General features: G+C 41.3%; 1 protein-coding gene across 6 annotated transcripts in view; it reads right to left on the reverse strand.

The window, feature by feature from the left end:
- Positions 1 to 25,377, reverse strand: part of supt3h (SPT3 homolog, SAGA and STAGA complex component) — a 430,545-nt gene that overhangs the window by 109,967 nt on the left and 295,201 nt on the right. For all 6 annotated transcript variants that reach the window (XM_080192373.1, XM_080192377.1, XM_080192374.1 and 3 more), the window contains 4 exons: positions 25,019 to 25,152; positions 17,994 to 18,069; positions 4,040 to 4,152; positions 213 to 323 (listed from right to left, as the gene is read on the reverse strand). In XM_080192373.1, coding sequence (XP_080048499.1) covers positions 213 to 323; positions 4,040 to 4,152; positions 17,994 to 18,069; positions 25,019 to 25,152 — 434 coding nt within the window. The remainder of the gene's footprint in view (positions 1 to 212; positions 324 to 4,039; positions 4,153 to 17,993; positions 18,070 to 25,018; positions 25,153 to 25,377) is intronic.

Below are 25,377 nucleotides of genomic sequence, written 5' to 3' on the forward strand. Positions count from 1 at the left end.
CTGTGGAAGCTGTCTTTGCAACAAGAATGAGTATGGAGTATTATGACATTGTCTAAACTGGAAAACATATATTCAACTAAAAAGATAAAAAGAATTAGCATGCAGCTTGTTCTGGGGTGCAGGAGGGGAGATCATGAAATTGGTGCTTTTGTGAGGAATGCAGGAAGTGAATTCCCTTCTTTTAAAAGATTGCATAAGTTTAAAGTACTTACCTCAGGTAATGCAACATTGTGATGTGCAAGTGTCACAGATCTGGCATTATTAAATGGATCTCCTGTTTTTGCAGCCATGTCTTGCTTCACCAAAAGGGCAAGGTCCACTAGCTTAAAAATGAAAATATGGGATTTTAACATAAATGTCACTGTGGAATTAAATGAGTCTTGAATTATTCACAAGTATCACTAAGAAATTTGCTACTCTCATACAAGCTGTGCAATAAAGTTGTCTGCTCTGCAATTACCCAAATTTGATTCAGAATTGTTGTATTTTTGTTGTCAGCAGCACAATGAACTAAAATGACAGAAATGTCCTATCACTAAGAATAGAGACCCATATTCTCCCTGGCGCTTTGCATTAAAGTGACTGATTTTTTTTACTCTCATGTTTGTAAACATGGATTGGCACTCTTCCTTGAAACCCTGCATGTGGCCATTCTGTGAAGAGCTTATAAATTTTTCCAATTTGACTATTCAAAATTCTTATAACACACTGGAAATAACGTACTTGGGGAGGCACGATGGCACAGTCATTAGCGCTACTGCATCTCAGCACCAGGGATCCGGGTTCGATTCCTACTGTGTGGAATTTGCATGTTCTCCCCATGTCTGCATGGGTTTTACTCCGGTTTTGTCCCACGGTCCAAAAGATGTGCGGGTTAGATGCATTGGCTATGATAAATTGCCCCTTAAGTGTCCTGGAGGTTGGAGGGATTAGCAGGATAAATATGTGGGATTATGGGGATAGGGCTTGGGTGGGATTGTTGTTAGTGCAGACTCAGTGGGCCAAATGGCCTCCTTCTGCATTGTAGGGATTCTATGCAATGTCCTCAGACAAAGGTTTGTGAATCTTTAGAATTCTCTAAAGATGTGCAGGTTAGGTTGATTGGCCACAATAAATTGCCCATAGTGTCCCAGGATGTGTAGGTTAGAGGGATCAGTAGGGTAAATGTGTGGAGCTATGTGATAGGGCTTAGGGTGGGTGAGATTGTTGTCAGTGCCGACTCGATGGGCTGAATGGCCTCCTTCTGCACTGTAAAATTTCTATGGTTTCTCTGATTGTAGGAATCAGCGAGAAAGACGACAATCCAGGAGAATTCATTCTAACTGCTGCCAAGCACAACCAAAATATTATACCAAAAATAAACACTTCAATCAACACTTCAGGAGCAGGAGCTCCATTCATGATTTAACTGAACCAGTTGGATTTTTACCAAAAAAAACAGCAGCTTTTCATTGTCATTTGCCAAGTGTCAACTCATAAACTACAAGATTTATGGAATTCATATTCATAAATTACAATAGTGGGACTAAAACAGATTGGCTGTAAAATTCGGCCCAGTCGTGCCTTTTATTCAATGCTCATTGCTGTTTTGCCTCAACAATGTAACACTGGTTTGATGTTCAACACTCCAGCTACAGACATCTCGTAAATATGTACTGCTGAGCATTCATTCAGTAACAGAAGAAACCCTCACCTGCATACGATTAAAAGGGATTATCAATTACTTTCAGGTTAGTTGCTGGTCAATTTCTACAGGTTGATGCGACTGTAGAAATGTTTAGTAGTTTCCAGAATTATTTAAAGTTTTTTAAGGGGTTTCAAGTCAATTGGGAGTGTTCGACATGCATTGACATCAAGGATTCTGTACAAGCCACTTGTTCCCAGGCAGGGTTGTGGTCTTTTGAATTGTCTCTGACCTACAACATGATACAGCAAAATAAATGGAAGTGACATGGTAGAGGACAAACTGCTGATAAAGGAAGGTGGAAGAGAAGGAAGTTGAGAAGAGCTGTCAGCAGGAGACTATAAATGTCTGGGTTATAGAGGGAGCAATTCTCCGAACTGAACCTCAGTATGAAACATTGTCAGATGTTTCCACCTCACCAACATCACCCACCTGTGGCAACCACAACTGCAGCTTCACAGCAATGCCAGAGCAATTAACATGATCACGGAAATGAACCTTTATGAATTTGGTTCCTTCCAGGCTGGAGTGTTTGTGTTCCACGACAGCTGAAAACGTTTCATTTTCTCTTGCCAGAGAGAAGTAGGCACAGTGAGCACACAGCTCCATGAAAACTGCAGGACTTCTCTTGGGCAGGATGCCACTGACTGCATGCCTATCACTTTACGGACACTGATTGTCAACTCTACGTACCATTACTGAAATGGATTCCATTCCTTCAACATCCAGCGAGTGTACATAGTGCATTCATTCTGCTGCAGGCCATTGTGTGATCTAAGTCACCATGCCAAACCAGAGGATGACTGCTGGACAACACAAGCTATCCTTTGACAACATAAATCATGGCTCCAATGCACAACCCGCCTACATGTGGGCAACATGCATATTTTGCTGCCATGCTAAATGTGGCAGGAAGAGGTTGAAAGGATGTTTAAGCAACATGTCTTCTGCCTGGATTGTTCTGGACAAGTGTGCATTAATAGCAGTGTGTATGCCAAGTTTCATAGTGGGCTGCTACATGTGGCACAACCTCACCATCAACTTGGCGCAGTCATTGCCACCAACTACAATGACACACTGAGGAGGAAGAGGAGGCGGAAGATGCTGCATTATGTTTGGGCCTTCAAGCGTGCTTTAGATGTTGACCACCAAACTCTGCACAAAGTCCTATGTCAAGTTGATGCCAATGAGGCCCCAAATTCCTATGAGGCCTCTGTAGCAACTCATTAGCGACCTCACCTTCTCTACTGGCATTTGTGCTACCTGCAACGTCACCTGACTTCGATTTTGCCTCAACTTATCTGCAGCTAAAATCCTCATCCATGCCTTTGTTAGATTTGATTATTCCAAACCATTTCTGGCCAGTTTCCACATTCTACCCTCAGTAAACTTGGGAGGTAATTCAAAACTTTGCAGCCACCCATGTGCTAACTTGTCCTCCAACATTCTAGTCCTCATTGATTTACACTGGCTCTCAGATAAGCAGTCCTTCAATTTTAAAATTATCGTCCATGTTTTCACATCACACCATAGTCTCAACTCTCTCTCAACTCCTTCAGCCCTACAATCCCTCTAGATCTCTGCCTATTCTGGCTCCTTGAGCCTTCCAGATTTTAATCATTAAACTTCAATTGAAATTATCTTCACCAAATTCCCCAGCAGTTAGCACATTCCTAACACTGACCCCACATAAAAAGTTTTTTCTTATGTTGCTTCTTTTGACACTTATGTGGCTTGATGTTAGATTTTATTCTGCCACTCTTTTCTAAAGCACCTTGGGATATTCATTATGTTCAGGGGCTATATACATGGAAGTTGCTGTCTTATCTGAAATGCGAAAGGCAAAGAGTTAGGCTTGTGGTGGGGAGAAAGCAACAGGTGCAAATTTAGACCATCTGTAGCTGTAGGTTAGAAGAGTAGTGAAATGAGGGGCACTGGGGACATGAGAGGGAGAATTAGGCATCAGCATATGGTCATGGTCTATGATTTCAGCCCCACCACTGGCCTGGTCTCAGTCATGACTACTCCAAAGATAGCAAGCACCATCTCCCCCGAAAGGGGCAGGGAAGTATGATAGTAAATATGGCAAAATGTGTTTTGAGTAATGGGGCAGTCCTAGTTGAATAACCAGCAATGTGCGCAAACTCTGAGATTGGGCTTGCATCAGTGCTGGGTATACGAAGGCTATTGATGGAGATTGTTGGTAGCTAGTGGATGTGGCACATTGGGATGGGCTTACCATACCTGTTATAGTCATTGTAACGAAGTTGCAAAATCGCATGTTAACTTTTTTGTAGATTTAAATCAATTTCATATCTTATTAGGACACTCCATTTTATAAAGCTTGCACATTACCTGGGCCACGGTCTCCTGGGCTAGGTATGCCATGATCTCTAATGCAACTGGATTAGGCTTGACCTCCATGCTGCTGCAGTCCAACCAGTCCTTAAACTTTGTCGACTTTTTAGCTGACAAATAGAATAAATGGAACATTCATTTATATGAGGAAAATCACATAGAAACATGATTTTGGCATGTCATTGTGACCTGAAAAACAACTATTTAGTATTGAAGAGCTGGTTTACAAACGTACTACACATTCAAGTCATTAAAAACGTCACTTTTTTCCTTCGTTTACAAAGTACAGCTGTGTTCACCAACCGATATCTTAGCAAATCATTTGTTCCAGTCTTTAGTTGCATGAAATGCTGGCTTTGTATTTTACTAGTATATAAGCTGTAACATTATAAATTACAGGGATGGCCAACCTTTCAGGAAGAAGTAAACTGCATATCATCTAGAAGTTTCCAATGTAACATATATAAGCATTATAATTAGTATTCTCACTGTCACCACGAATATACCGTGCAGAGTATCTGAAATCTAGCCAATCAGTATGTTTCTTGACATGCTTTGTTTCTAACTCAATTGTGCTTTACGCTTTTAGGCCTCGTCTCTAAGCATAATTTTTTCTATTTTATATCTGTGCACATAATCTAACTCTCAGTACCTTAATCATTCTTGCTCACTTTTTCTCCACCTCATTCCTTCTCTCCATTTCTCACACACCTCCTTGTCTTTCTGATTCAATGACTACTTCCTTATCCTCTAGCTCTTTCATCCTTTCTCTTATTGCCATTGTTCCAATTTCATTAATTCCCTTTATCTTTGTATGCATTTTATTTTCTTTTACAACAAAAATTGAGAATTTTGGAAGCATGCAACAGGTCAAGTAGCATCTGTGGTAAGAACTGACAAATTGCCATTTCCGATATAAACCCTTTGTCAGAGGTGAATAATAAGGTAAGTTATGTTAAAAAAAAATAAGTAAATACCCTGTAGATTCATTTGAATTAGTTTCAGGTGCCTGACCAAAAAAAAACTTTGCGAAGAATTTTTTCAGGAGATTAAATGATTTGCACAGTGCCAATATATTGCACATTGACAGTGGAAAGAATGGATTGGAAAGACAAAATAAGTGGCTTAGAAGGAGGGAGAGCAGGAGAGCAATAGTTATTGGGGACCTGGTAGTTAGAGGAACAGATAGGAGGTTCTGTGGCAGTGAAAGAGACTCACGGATAGTATGTTGCCTCCCGGGTGCCAGGGTCTGTGACGTCTCGGACCGTGTTTTCAGAATCCTTAAGGGGAGGGGGGAATAGTCACAAGTCGGGTACACATCGGTATCAACAACATAGATAAGAGAAGGGATGGGGATTTAAAACAGGAATTTAGGGAGTTAGGGTGGAAGCTGAGAGCCAGGGCAAACATGTTGTCATCTCTGGCTTGTTGCCACGTGCTAGTGAGTTGAGGAACTGGGAGATAGTGCAGATAAACACGTGGCTGCAGGGATGGTGTAGGAGGGAGGCTTTCAGTTACATGGATAATTGGAGCACGTTCTGGGGAAGGTGGGACCTGTACAATCAGGACGGTTTGCACTGAACCAGAGGGGCACCAATATCCTGGGAGGGAAATTTGCTATGGCTTTTCGGGTGTGGGGGTGGTTTAAACTAATTTGTCAGGGGGATGGGAAAACGAGCTGTAGTTCAGAACCCAGTGTTAAGTGTAGTGAGGTACTGAGGAGGGTATCAAGGTCACAGGAGTATATTGGCAGACAGGAAGGTGGGTTGATGTGTGTTTACTTCGATGCAAGGAGCATCTGGAATAAGGTAGGTGAATTTGGAGCATGGATTGATACTTGGGACTACGATGTTGTGGCCATTACAGAGACATGGTTAGAGCAGGAACAGGAATGATTGTTGAAAGTTCCGGGGTATATATGTTTCAATAAGAGTAGGGAAGGTGGTGAAAGAGGTGGAGGAGTAGCATTGTTAATCCTTGATTCAAACTGCGCAGAAAGGCAGTTTGAGGGGAATCTGCCTACTGAAGTAATACGGACTGAAGTTAGAAATAGGAAAGGAGTGGTCAGGTTGTTAGGAGTTTTCTATAGGCCCCCAAATGTGGAAGAGGAAATTGTAAAGCAGATTATGGATAAGTGTGGAGATCACAGGGTAGTTATCATGGGTGACTTTAATTTTCCAAATAGGTGACTTTAATTTTCCAAATATTGAGTGGAACCTTTATAGGTTGAATAGTTCAGATGAGACAACTTTTGTACAGTGTGTGCAGGAGGGTTTCCTGACACAATATGTAGATAGGCCGACAAGAGGTGGAGCCACATTGGACTTCGCACTGGGTAATGAACTGGGCCAAGTGTTAGATTTGTTTGTGGGAGAGCACTTTGGGGATAGGGACCACAATTTGGTGTCTTTCATTATTGCAACAGAGAGGGATAGGGCCATACGACAAAGCAAGATTTATAATTGGGGGAGGAGTAATTATGATGCAATTAGGCAAGAATTAGAGAGCATAAGATGGGAACAGAAACAGTTAGGGAAAGGCACAAATGAAAAGTGGAGCTTGTTCAAGGAACAAATACTGCATGTCCTTGATAGGTATGTCCCTGTCAGGCAGGGAGGGAATGGCCAAGTGAGGGAACCATGGTTCACAAAAGGGGTTGAATGTCTTGTCAAGAGGGAAAAGGAAGCATATCTAAGGATGAGAAAACAAGGTTCAGTTGGGTCGCTTGAGGGTTACAAGATAGCAAGGAATGAGCTTAAAAAAAGGCTTAGGGGAGCTAAGCCATGAGAAGTCCTTGGCAGGTCAGATAAAGGAAAACCCCAAGGCTTTTTACTCTTATGTGAGAAATAAAAGAATGACCATGGTGAGGTTAGGGCCAGTCAAGGATAGTAGTGGGAACTTGTGCATGGAGTCAGAAGAGATAGGAGAGGTGACGAATGCTTTTCTTCCGTGATCACCAAGGAGAGGAGCCATGTTTTTGAGGATGACAGTGTGATACAGGCTGATAGGCTGGAGGAGGTAGACATTCTGAGGGAAGATGTATTAGCAATTCTGAAAAACCTGAGGGTCGATTAGTCCCCTGGCCAGATGGGGATATATCCTAGGATTCTTTGGGGGACAAGGGGTGAGATTGCAGAGCCTATTGGCTTTGATCTTTGGGTCCTCACTGTCCACGGGGATAATCGGGGAAATCGGTTGGACTTAAACCTGGTGTTGTCAGACTTCTTACTGTGTTTACCACAGTCCAACGCCGGCATCTCCACATCACGGGCATAATGCCAGAGGACTGGAGAGTGGTGAATATTGTTCCTCTGTTCAAGAAAGGAAATAGGAATGATCTTGGTAATTATAGGCCAGTTAGTCTCACTTTGGTGGTCGGCAAGTTAATGGAAAAGGTCCTGAAGAATGGGATTTATGACCATTTGGAAAGATGCAGCTTAATCCGGCATTGTCAGCACGGATTCGTGAAGGATAAGTCTTGCCTCACAAATCTGATTGAATTCTTTGAGGAGGTAACTAAGTGTGTAGATGAAGGTAGAGCAGTTGATGTCATACACATGGATTTTAGTAAGGCATTTGATAAGGTTCCCCACGGTAGGCTCATGAAGAAAAAAAGGAGATGTGGGATAGTGGGAAATTTGGCTGATTGGATAAGTAACTGGCTATCTCATAGAAGACAGAGGGTGGTGGTGGATGGAAAATTGTCAGGCTAGAGACCAGTTACCAACAATGTACCACAGGGATCAGTGCTGGGTCCTCTGCTTTTGTGATTTTTTTTCAATGACTTGGTCTGAAGGGTGGGTCAGTAAATTTGCTGATGACTGGTGGAGCAGTGGATGAGGTGGAAGGCTCTCGCAGGCTGCAAAGAGACATTGATAGGTTGCAGAGCTGGGCCGAAAAGTGGCAGATGGAGTATAACCCTGATAAGTGCAAGGTGATTCATTTTGGTAGGACAAATTTGAATGCAGATTACAGGGTCAATGGCAGGGTTCTGAGGAATGTGGAGGAGCAGAGAGATCTTGGAGTTCATATCCACAGATCTCTGAAGGTTGCCACTCAAGCGGATAGAGCCATGAAGAAGGCTTATAGTGTGTTAGCATTTATTAACGGGGGTTCGAGATTAAGAGCCGTGGGGTTATGCTGCAATTATACCGGACATTGGTGAGACCACATTTGGAATATTGTGTGCCGTTCTGGTCACCGCATTATAAGAAGGATGTGGAAGCATTGAAGAGAGTGCAGAGGAGATTTACCAGGATACTGCCTGGTTTGGAGGATGGGTCTTATGGGGAAAGACTGAGGGAGCTAGCACTTTTCTCTTTAGAGCAGAGAAGGATGAGAGGCGACTTAATAGAGGTTTATAAGATGATGAGGGGGATAGGTAGAGTGGACATTCAGAGACTATTTCCTCAGGTGGATGTAGCTGTTACTAGGGGGCATAACTATAAGGTTCATGGTGGGAGATATAGGAGGGGTGTCCGAGGTAGGTTCTTTACTCAGAGAGTGGTTAGGGTGTAGAATGGACTGCCTGCAGTGATAGTGAAGTCGGACACTTTAGGAACTTTCAAGCGGTTATTGGATAGGCATATGGGGCACCCCAGAATGATAGGGAGTGGGATAGCTTAATCTTGGTTTCGTACAAAGCTCGGCGCAACATCGAAGGCTGAAGGGCCTGTACTGTGCTGTACTGTTCTATGTTTAAGTTTCTCACATTATACATTTACATTGCTGCTGTAGCTGCCATCGATGGCACGCTGTGGAATTTAGTTGCTTCACTTCACACACTTTTGCTCTCATCCCTTCCAGTCCCTCCCCCAAGCACAGTAGGAATTTCCTTGTTTTTATCTTCCAACTGACCAGCTGCTCTGTCCTCTGCCATTACAGTCACCTCCAGCACGAGACCACCACAAAATACAATTTCCCCTTCCCTCCACTTTCAGCCTTCCAATGGGACCATTTTCTTTGCCACATCCTGGTCCATTCCTCAGTCACTCCCAACATCCCCTCCCCTTTCGGTGGCACCTTTCGATGCAAGTGTAGGAGGTGCAATACTTTCTCTCTCATCTCCTCTCTTCTCACCATTCAGTGAGTCCAGAGCTGCCTTCCAAGTGAGACAGCAGTTCTTTCACTTTAGTATTCTGTATTCACTGCTCACGCTGTAGTGGTCCATTAGGGAGACCAAATGCAGATTAGGTTTGAAATTTTTTAAAGTTTAACATTTATTTATTGGTGTCACAAGTAGGTTTACATAAATACTGAGATGAAGTTACTGTGAAAATCCCCAAGTCGCCACATTCCAGCGCTTGTTCGTGTACACTGAAGGAGAATTTAGCATAGCCAATGCTCCTAACCAGCATGCCCATCAGACTGTGGGAGGAAACTGGAGCACCCAGAGGAAATCCACGCAGACAAGGGGAAAGCATGCAGACTCTGCACAGTGACCCAAGATGGGAATTGAATCTAGGTCCCTGGTGTTGCGAGACCACTGTGCCCCATGTACCGTCCATGGTGACCAGTTTGTGGAGGAACACCTTACAGTCTGCAAAGCATGATCCAAAACATGAATTTCAACTGTTTATAAACTAAGATTGATCTGGATTTTTAGAGTCACAGGCACTTCGCAGGCAGTAAAAAAAAGGCAGATGGGACGTGGATATTTAAATCCCATCCCCACACACCATTTTTTCTGGTATGGGAAAGGAGGCAGGGTGTGACTTACACAAGGGAATCCCCAAATTCAGCAGGGCCATTAATCAAACAGACCCCACTTTCATCGTAGCAAGGGCCTTAATCTGCAGTGTGGGAACTACAAATTTAAGCAGTGGACATAATTGATCTCGAAGATACAGTCTATTGTACTGTCAAGAAGTGAAATTATTTAAGGTCCAATTCTTTAAAAATAACAGGTTGCCTCAGTGATTGTTGAAAAGAAAATGTTCTTGTAATTCCAAAAACTGTTGACATATCATCATTAGTGTCTTTCTGCTTTTCACAACCATTACCTCAGTAAGACAACCTAAAATGTTAGTTTCATTGACATCTTAAAGAGATTATTAAAGGATTAGCTGTCTTTGATGTGGATTTATGAATATAAGTCTGCTTCTTTTTATAAGGGATTAAACAGTTGAGGGGCTTAAAATGCTTTGAATGGACTTTCCTGAATGTGACTTTTACGATTGTAAAGGCAGTTATAAATATTTAATCTTTGTTTTATTTAAACTCAACATCACCCCTGAGGTCTGCCCATGGTGGACAATGGACAAGTTAACATGGAGTGTGAAAGGGCAAAGGATGATGGATTGGTATGAGTTAGCACAGGGCTACAAAGGGTCACTAGAGTGGGTTGGGAGCATGGTTTGGCATGGAGCGTATAGGCAGCCATTGGGGTGAGGAGAAAGTCATGTAGAGTATGAAGTACCATTGGGGGGTGAGTGGGGCGGGGGGGGCATGGGTATTAGTATAAAAATAGTTAATAGCCCACCAGTGATTAAGTTATTAATTAAAAGTTAATGGGTTAATCACATCCTGGATGCATATAAAGGGGAAACAGGTGATGATCTGGAGGAAGTTTTTACACAAGTTGGTTTCTTTTGTATCACCCAACCACTGGAGTTTTACAGACGGGTTGGCATGAAGTAACATGGATGAGGTATGGGGAATGGGTATAAGATGACGGAGTATGGTAAAGAGCTAGAGGGACTAATGTTTATTAAAACAACTCTGACAAAGACCCATAAAACCTAGGGCAAGGCTTTTAAATAGTCCTCCTGTGGCACCTCCAATCTGCATCTGGAGCCTAACTCCATTCTGTATCCACTCACCTGGACTAAAGGTTCCATCATTCAGGTGAGAGCTTGTTAACTTTAAAAATTTGCCCATTCCTGCTACCTGACTCGGAACCGAAAATCCAGGTTCCAATGCAGTGGCCTACCTGCTGGAATAAAGTTTCTTCAGAACTCAAAAGAAGAGTCATTCGGATTTAAAAAGTTAACTCCATTTTCTCCCCACAGATGTTGCAAGGCCTGCTTAGTTTTTTCTAGCATTTTCTGTTTTCATATCAGTATCTGCTGTATTTTGCTTTTATTTTAGCGCCTTTCTAATGGAGTTAGTCAGTTGATCAGGGTATGTGAGAATAGGATTCAAATTCCAACTTGTTCATTGCTACTGATCAAAGTTACAGGATCATTCCAACATTATATGAATAATATGTGTACCCATAACTTCCTGTTTCCCCAGTGCGAATTTGGGGGATATCCCAATAATACTCTGGAGAATCCTTCTAAGGAGTTCCCATATAAGGACTTATTTGGCAATCGTCCAACAATGCTAACTTCCCTTGGACAACTGCACTGGGCTGGGAACCACGAGACAGGAACGATTTAAATTGCTAACTTCGGATGGTTCTAATAATTTTACCCTGATAAATCTTAAAGTGTTGGAAGGAAAAAAAAAATCACTTGTAATTCCAGTACCTACATAATAAACCCAGACTTGCCTCACACAGGCACCCCTCCCACACCACGCCAACCCCTCCCCATGGAACGCCACACCATTACACCCTGGCCCAACATCAATTTTTCCCACTGAATCCCACCCCAGTCCGAACATCCCCTGTCCAACACCAACAACTCCCCATCGCCCTGCATCTCTCTCCCCACTCATCCCACCATGTCTGAATTAGCACCCATCTATCAAACTTGCTTTTTTAATTAATTTTTTCTTTAAACACTCCCTTTGCAGTAGCTAGTGCTCTAAAAAGGGAGCATGTCTTTTCTCTCTGCGCCCCAATTACTTCTCGTCGATGCAGCCTGGGGCATTCTTCACTGCTCCTGTCTCACCCAGCTGAATGAGGAAGGTTAGATAAAACCGGGGCTTTGGAATTTCAACGTGAGTAAATGCCTCCACAGTAGCAATCCGCCAGAGGTTACTACTCTGAGGAAGTTATGGACCATAGATTACAGTGTAGGATGCAAGGAAAAAAGAATTTGGGTAAACAACTTTTAGCAAAGTATTTTATGCTTTGCATAATGACCAGAATACTGTCCAGACAGTAATTTTGATTAAGTAGAAGAAAATCCAATGTGAGCCACAATCCTATACAAAGAATCAGATGAGATTCTCTGCTGAAGAACAAATTACAGTAGATTGTATGCACATTGGAATTGAATATGTCCCCAATGTGATTTATCCCCTCTACACTGTGAATAGTAAACCTAAAAAGCAAAGTAACTAAACTACTTTTGAAAAATAAATTCTCACTGAGCAACCAGAATCTTACCAGGAAGACATCTGCACTTTAACAAGGTGTAGACAGCTGATTTAAATTGCCTGAAGTCCAGACTTTGGTTGAAATCAACAAAGCCTTTTAAATGAGTAATGCAAGTTAAGTATTTACTGAATTCTGAAATTCCAATCACCAACAACCCTCTGTCAAAAGAAATGTATTTTAATCTCTTCTCACTGAACAGTAATTTAATTGATGAGCTCTTATCACTGATTTCCCAACCAGAGGGAACAATTTTTCACTCAGTACATCTAAACTCTTCAATATTTTAAAATACTTAATTAAATCGCCACTTAGCCTTTGCTCCACTGAACATGGTCCCTCCTAACTGTTATTTTCTATCCTTGCCATCACCCTGGTGATTTGTTATCATCAGGGGAGGAGGGATGAAATGGTTCCCCTATTTTACCACTCCTTGTTGTATTTTTAAGAATTGAAAGAGGATTGTTTTGCCAATTCTGAAAGTATCCTACTATTTAAATGTCAAGATTATGGACGGCTTCTGAGATATAGGTCTTTTTAGGTTAAACAAAGACCAAGTTTATTCCAGAGCTTAAAAAAAAGAGAAACATGACACCATTCATGAGGTTACACAAATTTGTCTGGGCCCATATGTACACAAGTGCAGATCACAGAGAGAGAGGATAGACTTATAAGGATTTTATAGATCATGAAATAAGAAAATGGAGTATATAGTTAACTGTTCCTTGCTGTGGTGATTCAGCACTGCGGCCGTTTAGGTTAGCTGTTCTAAATGCTGTCATACAGACCAGATTTCCATATTTTAAAATATCGTGGCTTCAGCAGGTTTCTGCTCAGGGTTATTTTATAAACCAGGTGCATAATACTTTCAGGCGGGAAGACAACACGCAATTCTAACAGGCTGTTTCAGTACAGTCCTTTCCACTGCTTCCTCGCCACTGCATGATTAGGGTTCCCTTGAAATAGTTTGCTGGTTGTATATTCCAGAGGGGCTTGATTAGTTCATGTTTCCTGCAGTTATTGTTTCAGAACAAATAACTGAACAATGACATAATGGGTGATTCACTGACCTCGCTGCGCAGTGAGCAGATTGCGCCAGTCCTGGAGAATAGCACATGGGCCTAAAAATTCATTTCACACCCTGCGGCAAACAGTTTGCAATTCTCCCGGCCTCTGTCTAATGGCGTGAACAGGTTACATCCAGAAAGGACATGAGGCAGATTAGCATATGTAAAGTAGCATTTAAAAATGCATAGCCAATTTGAATCCCAGTGCAAGAAATTCACCTGCCTTTGGGAGTGGCTTGATAATAGCAAGAACCACTATAAGTCTCCACTAGCAAAGACCTGTCACGATAGGGACGGAGGGCTCAAAGGCTACTGAAACCCCCAGGTAGTTGGTGTTATGACCATTAGTGCCCATTGGGCAGTGCCCAGTTAGCACTGCGCACTTGGCACACAGGCAGTGCCTAACTGACACACCAGCGGTGCCCAGCAGTGGCCTCTGGAAAGCCTGTCAGTAAGAAGTCTCACAACAGCAGGTTAAAGTCATTTGGCTATCAAATAAACCTGTTAGACTTTAACCTGGTGTTGTGAGACTTCTTACTGTGTTTAGCCCAGTCCGACGCCGGCACTTCCACATCAGCCGGTCAGTGCCAATTGGGCATCGCCAATGCCGAGGGTGTGGGGCCTCGAGAGGGGGCTACGATGGGGAAGTGGGGTCATATGGGATGCTTTGTGGAGGCGATCTTGGTGGGGCAGCACATCAGGGGTCAGAGGGACCTATCAGGAGAGCCCAATGCTGGTGACCCATATTGGGGAGGGGGTGAGGGAACATGCCGCCGCCAACTGGGTGAGTGGGGGTCCTGATGTCCATAGGGTGAGGGAGGGGGTCTCCCATGCACACTGAGATTGAAGCGCCCTTGCAAAATGGCACCCGAGCACTCCAAAGCCAGGCTCACTGGTATGTTTAGGCTCACGTTCCTCAGTACTGGTGTAAAGCTCCCAACTCTCCAAAATAGTGACTGAGTGTGGGTCAAATGCAGTGTGGAGCGTGCCTGAGAGACTGGAGTGGATCACTCCATTATTCTTGCCATTATGACGCTTGGAAACTTTCTGGGAAAATTCTGCCGCTTATCTCAGAAACATTTACAAAATCTCCATATGGTGAGAACGATCAGAAGGGGGTCTTCCATGCTTTCCATGAGATTGAATGCCTCTTTATTCCAATCTGAAAGCTAAACTGCTGTGGAGCAACTCAGCTTGTTTAAAAAACATAATTATTGAAATAGGGTTCCAGTTTAGAATCCAACCAGAGATAAAACTCAGAAAACATATCTTCAAAAAGCACATCCTCATAACAGAATCAACACTGCATATCCAATGGCTGTAATGTATATTCCTAAAATGAGCATCCCAAATCACCCAGTGTTCTAACTTCAGTTGTGTTGTACAAATTCATCATTACTCTTGCATTCTATGACCTTATTTACAAAACTCTAAATGCTTTTGGCCTTTTTATAACTTCATCTGCCTGCATTAACATTTTCAGGAAATTATTTATTTAAAACCCTAGACATGTATTCATCCACATACTTCAGCAACTTTATTTTGATATGTGCATTTGAATGTAATTTGATAAAATAATGTTAAAATAAAATATTGTACCAACTCCATTCTAAAATCAATTCAACTTCTTTTGCCGGAAATTAAAATGGGGAGAGACACAATTTGATTGACTCTTAGCTGTCAAATTCTTTCGTGAATTATTTAAGGCTCTTTGAAAGGTAATGACATGCCCCAATGAGTATGAGATTTTGCATTTGGCAAATACTATATTTGCATATTTTCATACTTGTTTAGAAGAACTTTGTTGAAGCTTGATATAAATGCACTTCACAATCCCTGGTCTCTGTCAATATTCATATGTGAAAATAGGTAAAACTGGCAGTCTTCGACAATCTGACAGCTGATGATAGAAATAAGTAGTTCAGCAAAGATCTGAACTAGAAAAACATGTTTGATGCAGCTGGTGATTTGAGACTTCACTGGATCACAAATGGAAACTTTTTTCCCGAATTTAAGATGTCACATCGAAAGAGTTAATTATTTAAAAAAAAAATCACCCACTCTTCACGTGTTCATTTTAAAATATCTACTGACAGCCTTATTTACAAAAATTGGGTAATCTCACATGATGTTAACAGGCTTGTTGTCAGCAGTCACCAATTACATTCAACATTGTAACTGATTATCTGTTAGAAAGGGTAAATGTCAGGAACTGGAGATGGATGGATAATGTACTGTTAGCTTGTTGTTCAATATATTTGCACCCGTTCCACAAACCATCCGTCTCTGCTGTATCCTATATATACATTTTGCAGATCACGATCAACACCACACAATGATATTTTCTGCTGAGAATGAATCCCAGACTATGACTGTGTCAGAACAGCTGCACTTCAAAGGCAGGAAGGGATAAAGACATTTTGTGGAGTTTTAGTTCAAAACATAGTCACCAACCATTTCAGATCCCAGCAAAAACCACTTTTTTTTTTGAAACCTCAGTAACTAACCCGGCAATGTAAATTGCTTCTCAGCAATCGTGTAAGAAACAAAACAATACAAAAAAAGCAGCAACAGATTGCTTTGCTCCAGAATGCTTGTGCTGTTGTTCAGTGTAATGTGTTATTTGAAATGCTGTATCTAATGAACCAGATTTCAGATATTCAAAAATAATTATTCTCGTAAGTTACAATGAAAATGAAACGGGGATTTGTTGCAACCTTTAAGTCTATAAAAAGGGAGTCTGTTTAAATAACGATAATTATTCTGTTTTTCTCTGTGCTAAAATCATGTGCAACTTTGTCATGATTTAATTGCTTTCTTCAGCGTTTGTGACCTTTAACCCAACTCTTACTCATCTATTAACAACATCTCGAGGTAATGAGCAAGCTTTCTAATTTACAACCTGTTATTGTACTAGTTCACAAACACTTCCAGTAACTAAGTTATAAATGTCGATAAGCATTAATTACGTGAGCACAGTATTTAGCCTTGGAATGTGGAGCCGTGGCCAAGTTGGCCTGAAATGAATGGACATCACAGCAGGAAGTTTGAAAAGCTAGATGCACTGTTAGTTAAGAAATGATTCCCTTTGTGCTAAAGTTATTTGTGATCAGTCAATGTGCACTAGTTGCTAATGGTCCAGAGCTTGTACAGTTTGCACTGACTGCAACACGTTAACTCCTTCACTTTTGATTTAATGTACAGAACCTACAATTATCTTCCATGAAATTACACTATTCATTTCAAATTACTGTCAAAGATAATTTTACAAAATTAAATATTAGTAGGAAGCCTCACTCATTGAAGGCGCATAAAGGAAATTTAGGCACAAGGTCTTGCCATTAATGTTAATGGTCAGATAATGGCAGGGAGCTTGCAGTTAAATTCTCAGTAATCACTCCTGGCACAATTTCATTGCACGAGACCATAAACGTATAAAGTTTTCTACTTACAAAACAAAAGTTTTCCAGGGTAACATTACAAAATTCTGCTCCCCAAGTAAAATACAAACTAAATTTGTAATCAAAAAAGTTTAAAGTTTATTTATTAGTCACAAGTAGGCTTACATTAACACTGCAATGAAGTTTCTGTGAAAATCTCCTAGTCACCACACTCCAGCACCTATTCGAGTACACTGAGACAGAATTTAGCATGGCCAATGTGCCTAACCAGCATGTCTTTTGTACTGTGGGAGGAAACTGGCACACCCAGAGAAAACCCACGCAGACATGGGGAGAACGTGCAAACTCCACACAGACAAAACTTGAAATATTTAACTTTCTTGACAACCAAACTTTTTGCAAATTTTATCTTTGATGACATGATGAATCTATACTTGACGCATCCAATAACCTAATTTATATATGGATGAAGTATTCAATGTGAATACTTGGTTTTACTGTTGCTCAGGCAGAAGATATTTCTTTTATTTTCCAGTCAAAAAAAGAAATACATTGGATGAAGTGAAACAACAGACTTGGATGGGATAAAATAGAGCAAAAGACCAAGGTTACAGAACATGGATGCTGAGTGCTGCAGTTGCTCACTCTACTTGTGGATAAGATGACTAGTATCTCAACACAATGTCCATTGTACTTACATTGCAATGATGAGTCTCCCACCCCACTGTCCACTGTACTTGCAAAGAAGTGATTCCCACCCAATTGAAATTAACTGTAATCTCTTACTCCATGTTATTAAATCCTGGAATCATGCTCAACGTTGCCATACATCAACAACTTCCTTTTTATAGAATCTTTAATGTAGAGGAATAACACAAGACATTTCACAGAGAAATAATCAGAAATAACTGGATATCAACTCAAAGGACAGGATGTTAGGAGGGATGAGCAAAAGCTTAACTACAAAAAGATCTTAAGAAGTAACCTGAAGGAGGATGTGATGGTAGTGGGGGTAATGGAGAGTTGGAGGAGCTTAGATAGGGAACCAGTCCTTCTTTAACCACGATAATCACATCAATCTTGCGCCTAATATATCAGCATATATGCAGGTCATTTTTGAAAAAAAAGAGCAGTGGTATAATTTTAGATACAATATAGAAATCAGAATAACAGTGAGTTAACGCTATTTACATTTACCAAGGTTTGACTGTACTCACCAAAACTCAGCTGACGGCTCTCAGAATATTCTGCATATTGGGATGAATCCATCATTCGAGTTTGGCGCTCAGCTCTCTGAAAGACAAAAGCAATTGGCTGTATTATTCTGAAGTTGTATGTAAAATGCTTGCTGCAGCCTAAAAGGGTTAATAAATCTGAAGAAATCTGTTTCAAAACAATCATCATAACAAAAATAAAAACAGGCATGTTTCTGAAATGTCTGCGTACAAAAGGCATTTGTATTTTTAAATTTGAGGCAATATCCATAGTTTAATACTGTGGATGAACTGAATTAACATCGTATAAATGTACACGAAAGATAAAAGATAAAAATACTATCTCTATAATTCTTAATTTAAATTTGTGCTGCTTTGCAATATTTCAAAATAGGTTAAAAACTAACTTAATAAGTACATGCTTAGTAAAATGCATGACATGTTGTAGGTGCAAATTATTTATGAAGAACAACAGAATTACAAGATGCAAATGCAAAATACTGTAGTCTGAAGTGACTGTTTACAGGTCCTTCAAGATAGCAGCACAGGCACTCAAGACGGAGTGGATTGGGAAGATTAAAGAGCACAACAAAAAAATGACACTGAGCACGAAGCCAGCAAGATAAAAGGGCACAAGAAAAAGCAAGACTGAGCGCAAAGCCGGGGAGAAAAAAACCTAAAAAAAGTTAGACCAATGAGACAATCGTGGAGAGTGTAGGTGGGAGTCCTCCCATGTCAAATAGTGAAGTAGTATAGCATGTATGGGAGGTGAGTAGCTGCAGATATGTGAGGAACAGATTATCTACTAAAGGGAACCATGTGGGAGTGAGGGGGGGAGGGGCATTTCAACTGTTGATAATCCATGAGGTGGGTGGGTCAGATTACTGTGAAGGTATGAAGGGTTTTTGATGGGGTGCTGGGGGAGACATTAGGAGGCAGACTTACTATGTCTGCACAAAGAAGGTCATTCATCTTCTTATGGCACTATGACCCCACCTTCTTATGGAGTGAACTGGCATTCACTATCCCAACCACTACTCCCAGATGGGGGTTGTGACCTTGCTTGATGGATGTGTGTGCGATTGTGCTCCACATCATCCAGAAGTACAGTGAGACCTACATCTGTGAAACACGGTGCTGTCTTCCTGACAGCCATCCTTTCAATTGGATTTGGGACAAGTGCAAAGGAATTCTGAAGAGATATTTAAAGGAAGCGCTCAGCTGATTATAGAGATTAAGCTTTCCTGGGATGAGTGTATCAGAGGCAAGCAGTCATGTGTGCGGCATGAATCATGTGGAAAAACAAAATTTTGTTAAAGAGGCTTAATAGTCTCCCTGAAACCGACATTTGAAAAATTGTGAAAGTTCCGCCCCTTATTTAAGGGAATATGTAAAGGCATTGAAGGCAGTTTAGAGAAGGTTTACTACATTGATTCCTGGAATGATTGGGTTAACTTATGAGGAAAGGATAGACAGATTTGACTTGATTCTCCTGGAATTAAGGAATGTGAGAGATGACTTTCTTGAATTAAATAAGATCTTGAACAGTCCTGAAATGGTAGACGCATAAAGGATCCTCTTGTAGGTGATTCCAGAACTACAGGACACTGTTTTAAAATTAGAGTCACCTGTTTAGGTCAGAGATGAAGAGAATTTTTTCTTTTGAGGGTTGGGCAACTTTGGAACTCCCTGCCTCAGAAGATGTGGAGGCGGGGTCCTCGAATATTTGTAAGGTGGAGGTAGATAAATTCTGGTTGGACAAGGGAATCAAAGGCAGGTAGATTGGTGGGGGGGGTGGGTAGATGGGAATGTGAAACTCAAAAACAGAAACAAATCAGCCATAATATTACTGAACGGTGGAGCAGGCTCGAGGGGTTAAGTGGCCAATTTCGGTTCCTATTTTCTTTATTTTTATGACTTGTCCTCCACATCAGGAGTGAAAAACCACAAAGTTTTCCCCAATATTAATGCACACATAAACAAAAAAAAATTCAATCAATGTTGCAAGCTGATGCAGAAGATTGCTATTGAAAATTCATGCAGTTATTGTTTGCTTTAGAAAAAACACATTTTGAACTGTCTAGAATTGAATGGCAAGGGTGATTTCCTAGCCTTGGGATGGGATGATCAGTGATTTCTTGGGATCCCTTTAACTGCAGGTAACTCCTCACCATGCTCATGCTAACAAAAATCATTTCTGATGGCTTCCAAAGATGTTCAGTGCTTGAAAATGCTTTTTTTTAAACTGAATTCTTCCCTTCCTCTCTGCCTTGACTCCAAAACGCTGTGATCCTTGCCTTCCATTTGAGCCATGAACCCCATGTCTTTGCAGCCCTTCCCCACCAACCTTCCGCAGCCCTTCTCCACATCTCCCCTTGGACCTCTACAAGTTCACCTTCACTATGATTCTCTTTTGGCTCAACGCCTGGTCTTTCAACTATTTTTGATCACATTTTAGCTGCTCATCAATGGCGCGGACTGTAGCTCACTTCCCATAAAAGCTGCAATTGTCTTGCCATTGTTCACAAAGATCACCATCGACCCTTACACAGTATGGGTTCATGAAAGACAGGTCACGGTTGACTAATTTGGTGGAATTCTTTGAGAACATCACATGCACGGTGGACGATGGAAAGCCTACGAATGTGGCACACTTGGATTTCCAGAAAGCATTTGACAAGGTGCCGCAGCAAAGGCTGCTGCATGAAATAAAGGTGCACAATGTTATGGGTAAATATAATAGCATGGATAGAGTGTTGGTTAACTAACAGAAAGCAAAGAATGGAGACAAGTGAGTGCTTTTCTGGTTTGCGATCGTTGATTAGTGGTGTGCCTCAGGGATCAGTGTTGTGATCACAATTGTTTACAATTTACATTGATGATTTGGCGATCAAGTGTTGTGTGTGAAAATTTGCAGATGACACAAAGATGAGTAGCAGTATAGTGTGTGCAGAGGACACCAAAAGTCAGCAAAGGAATATAGATAGTTTAAGTGAGTGGGCAAGGGTCTGGCAGATGGAGTACAGTGTTGATAAATGTGAGGTCATCCATTTTGGTAGGAATAACAATAAAATGGACTATTATTTAAATGGTAAAAAACTGCAGCACGCTGCTGTGCAGAGGGATTTGGGTGTCCTTATGCATGAATCACAAAAAGTAGGCTAGTAGGTGCAGCAGATAATTAAGAAAGCAAATGGAATTGTGTCCTTCATTGCTAGAGGGATGGAGTTTAAAAACAGTGAGAGTTATGTTGCAGCTGTATAAGGTGCCAGTGAGACCACATCTGGACTACTGTGCATAGTTCTGCTCTCCTTACTTGAGAAAGGATGTAGTGGCACTGGAGGGGATGCAGAAGAGATTCATTAGGTTGATTCTGGAATTGAGAGGGTGGGCTTATGAGAAGAGACTGAGTAGACTGGGACTATATTCATTGGAATTCGGAAGATTGAAGGGAGATCTAATAGAAACATACAAGATAGAAGCAGGGAGGTTGTTTCCACTGGCAGGTGAAACGAGAACTGGGGGTATGATCTCAAAATAAGGGGGAGCAGATTTAGAACTGAGTTGAGGGGGAATTTCTTCACCCAAAGGGTCATGAATCTGTGGAATCCTCTGCCTGGTGAAGTAGTTTTTAAGGCAAGGATAGACATATTGTTGAACAGTAAAGGAACCAACGGTTATTGTGAGCAGGCGGGTAAGTGGAACTGAGTCCACAAAAAGATCAGACATGAACTTATTGAATGATGGAGTAGGCTCAAGGGGCCAGATAGCCTACTCATAGTTCTTATGTTCTTTTCTTGCCAAAACTGTGTCATTAACAACCTTCCCTTCTTCTCCAAGCTCTTTAAACAATTCATCATCTTGAGTTCAGTGTCGATCAAGTCTCCTCTAATTCAGCCCTCTGAACTCCAAATCCAGCACCACAAGTGCAGAGCTGGTCTTGCAGCACAGCTCGAATGGCTTCCGTCAGTGATAAAACCCTACGATGCTTCAATAATTATCAGTTTGAATCTCTCCTGACGTGTTTTTGCTCAAGGCAGTGAAACAGCCAAAGGTATGAGTAAAGATAGAGACCTTTTCATCTTGCTGCAACTTTCCATATACTTGATTATGCTATACTCTTCCAAAACTCTCTCCATAATCCAGCTTTGTGTGATGACGTGGCACACTTTCATTCCTATGTATCCAAATTAAAACAGTCCTCCACTGCAGTGTTACCTCTCAAATGTTCAAAATACAAGCCTGGGCTCCCTAAGCTATTACTCCTTGGTGACATCACTTGCACATAGGTCGGGGTTACTGCCAAATGTAAATGGATAATGGCCATTTCTTCATCTTCATTAAATCTCTTGACTTCCTCATTTCCATCAGATTCCCTTTCTGACATGCAATCTTGGAGCAGGGCAACTCTCTCCAGATCAAAGTTGAGAAGACTGAAGCTTTTGTCTTTAGCTCTAGGTAGAAATTTAGTTCCCTTGTCACCAATTATTTCTCCCTCCACAGCAACTGCTTAGTTCTATGCAAACCTTGGAGTATGTCTGTCTCAGACGCTCACATTTAGTTTGCACTTTTCTATATAGAACTTCATTTGTCATTGATTAATCCAAATGTAAACTCTGTGAACTCTCTTTCTAACATCTTGATTGTCTACTGAGCCCAACAGCTTGGTATCAATTACAAATGTAACAATTTGGCATTGAGGCAGAGATTCCAGAACACTTAGATATACCGGAACAGAGGGGGGAATACCAGAAGAAAATAAGAACATTTCCATGAATAATATGCATCTCTCTCCAAGCAACCCCCCTACTCTCATTTTCAAGAGGTGCAAACTGCCACATTGAAGAACTTTACAAGCAGGTTAAGTTTCTGAAGTCAATAATATCTCTGGATTTACACTAGATACCAAAACCTCTATTTATATTGCCCTTTAACATAATAAGCTACTCATGAAATTTTATAGAGGTGCTAAGCAATAGTAATCCCAGGATATTGCTGCAGGAATTCCTCATAATAATGTTCTCAACCCAAACATCTTCAACTACTGCATCAATGACTTTCACTCCAATTTAAGATTAGGAGTGCAGATGTCTGCCTCTCGTTGTGTAATGTTTTCAGTATCATTTACACCTCCTCAGATACTGAAGCAGTCTGCATCCATATGCAACGAGAACTGGGTAACATAATGGCTTGGACTGACGAGCAACAAGTAATATTTGTGCGACACAAGAGTCAGGCAATGAGTATCTCAGACAAGAGTGAATCTAACCATCTCCCCATGACTTTGAATGGCACTATCATCACTGAACCTCCCACTATCAACATCCTGCGGCTTACTATTGACCAGAAACTGAACTGGACTAGCAATATAAATACTATGGCTACCACAGCAGATCAGAGACTAGAAATCCTGTGGCATGTTACTCACCCCTCACTTCCCAAAACCTGTCCACCATCTAAAGGGCACAACAGTCGGGTCTGGGATGGAATACAGTGCACTTACCTGGATAAGTGCAACACCAACAACGCTCAAGAAGCGCAATATCATCCAGGACAAAACAATCTGCTTGATCGGCACTCTGCCTATTACTGGCTCACACCAGCTGTGAGGTGTACCATCTGCAACTTGCCAAGCCTTGTTGGACAGTACTTCCCAAACACGCAACTTCTACTACCCAGAAGGAAGTGGGCAGCAAGTGCATGGGAACATCACCACCTGCAGGTTCACCTTCAAGCCAGAACTATATCCCCATTTCTTTACTGTCACTCAGTTAAATAAGTGGGTTCCAGGATTTTAACAGCATTCAGTACATGGACTGAAGCACATGGACTGCAGCATTTTGAGAAGGTGACTCACCACCATCTTCTCAAGGGAAATTTGGGTTGGGGAAAAATGCTGACCTTGCCAGTGATGTTCACATCCCATGAATGAATTGAAAAAAAAAGGACCAGATGCATTGTTTGAGGGAATAGATTTTGAAAATTATTTGCAAGGTAAGGAGAGAAAATGCTAGGTCGAGAAGTTTAGCAGCAGTTCAAAAGTCTGGGGTACAAAATGTTCAAGATTTTGCCACCAAACTGAGTTGGGGAGTGGAAGGGAACATACAAAGGAGCACTGGTAGGAAAGAGGGTTGCATTGCCATATAGAGCTGAAGAAACAGAAGCAAACTGGGAGAGGCCAAGGAGAGGCATATGAAATTACAGCAGATCAGAACATAGTTAATAACCCCAGTCATGTGCTGCTCATGCCTATAGATTTCTTGGCTGTGATTCCCAATAATTGCTCATTCTGACATAAACTCCTGAATAAATGTGACGACACTGACATATATGGATTATGGGGTATTGGAATAATTGAAGTTGGGATGTCAGATCCAACTCATAGTCAGGCAACAGACTACATCCCACAATGATTTTCAAATCTAAAGCACTCAAAAGTCCCGGCATACAACAGAGGAGCTTTTGGTGTCCACCACCTGGATAGGTAGTGTAATAATAGCTCACAAAATATCTAGGGCACATTTTCTTCAGGCCTAAACCGAGATGAGGTGTATAATTGGAAGAAAGATATCCTGGATTAACTGCAACTTCCATAGCCACAACCAACATTTTATAAAACAATGATCAGTGGTTGAGTCAGGAAGCTTCTACTTTCAAGGACATTCATATAAAGAATCAAATTTGGATATTTATTTTCCCAACATCCCAAGGTCAAGCAGCAGATTGACCCCAAGATGTCAGGGAAGTAATTTCTTTGGCGAACAAGGTTTCAACTTCTGAAAGTTTTTATTAAGGTGCAGACCTATTGGAAAACTCACAGTAAAATCTTGTGTGGTTTAAAAAATGCAGTGTAAAAGCAAGATGCCAGGGAAAACACATGTTTAGTCCAATTCGCAAATGTAATCATTTTACTCTGATAAAATGTCAAGAAAAAACCTCAAGTTTTCACAACATCAGAATTTATCAATGTGAACAGAATAATTCTGGCACAATGAATTCCTGTGGTCAGCTAAGGCTGCTCCACCCACCTCCAGCCTCTCCTGTTTGACTTCATCAGCATCATCCTCTTCAAGGCAGCCCAGCAGCTCCCCTGTTTGGTCAATGGAGCTGAGGAATTCTTGGTAGAGTTTCTGGCGCTTGTTTATACTGCTGCTGGATTTGTCTATGTGTGGGCGAGAAAAGGAAGGAAGAAAAGTTACTAATGTAAATTCCTGCACATCTGCAGCCCAGATGAGCCTGGGACTTATTTTCACCTGCTACACAGACTTCAGTAAAGCAAAAATATATTTTTAGTGTGTTTCCACCCATCATTTAAACAAAGATCAGAAATGATAGGCAACAATATTTTCAATTACCTCAGAGAGAAGAAACAATTTAAAGCAACAGC

The sequence above is a fragment of the Carcharhinus amblyrhynchos genome, chromosome 7 (genome assembly GCF_965287045.1).
Source record: "Carcharhinus amblyrhynchos chromosome 7, sCarAmb.v2.hapA, whole genome shotgun sequence".
Classification (NCBI taxonomy): Eukaryota; Metazoa; Chordata; class Chondrichthyes; order Carcharhiniformes; family Carcharhinidae; genus Carcharhinus; species Carcharhinus amblyrhynchos.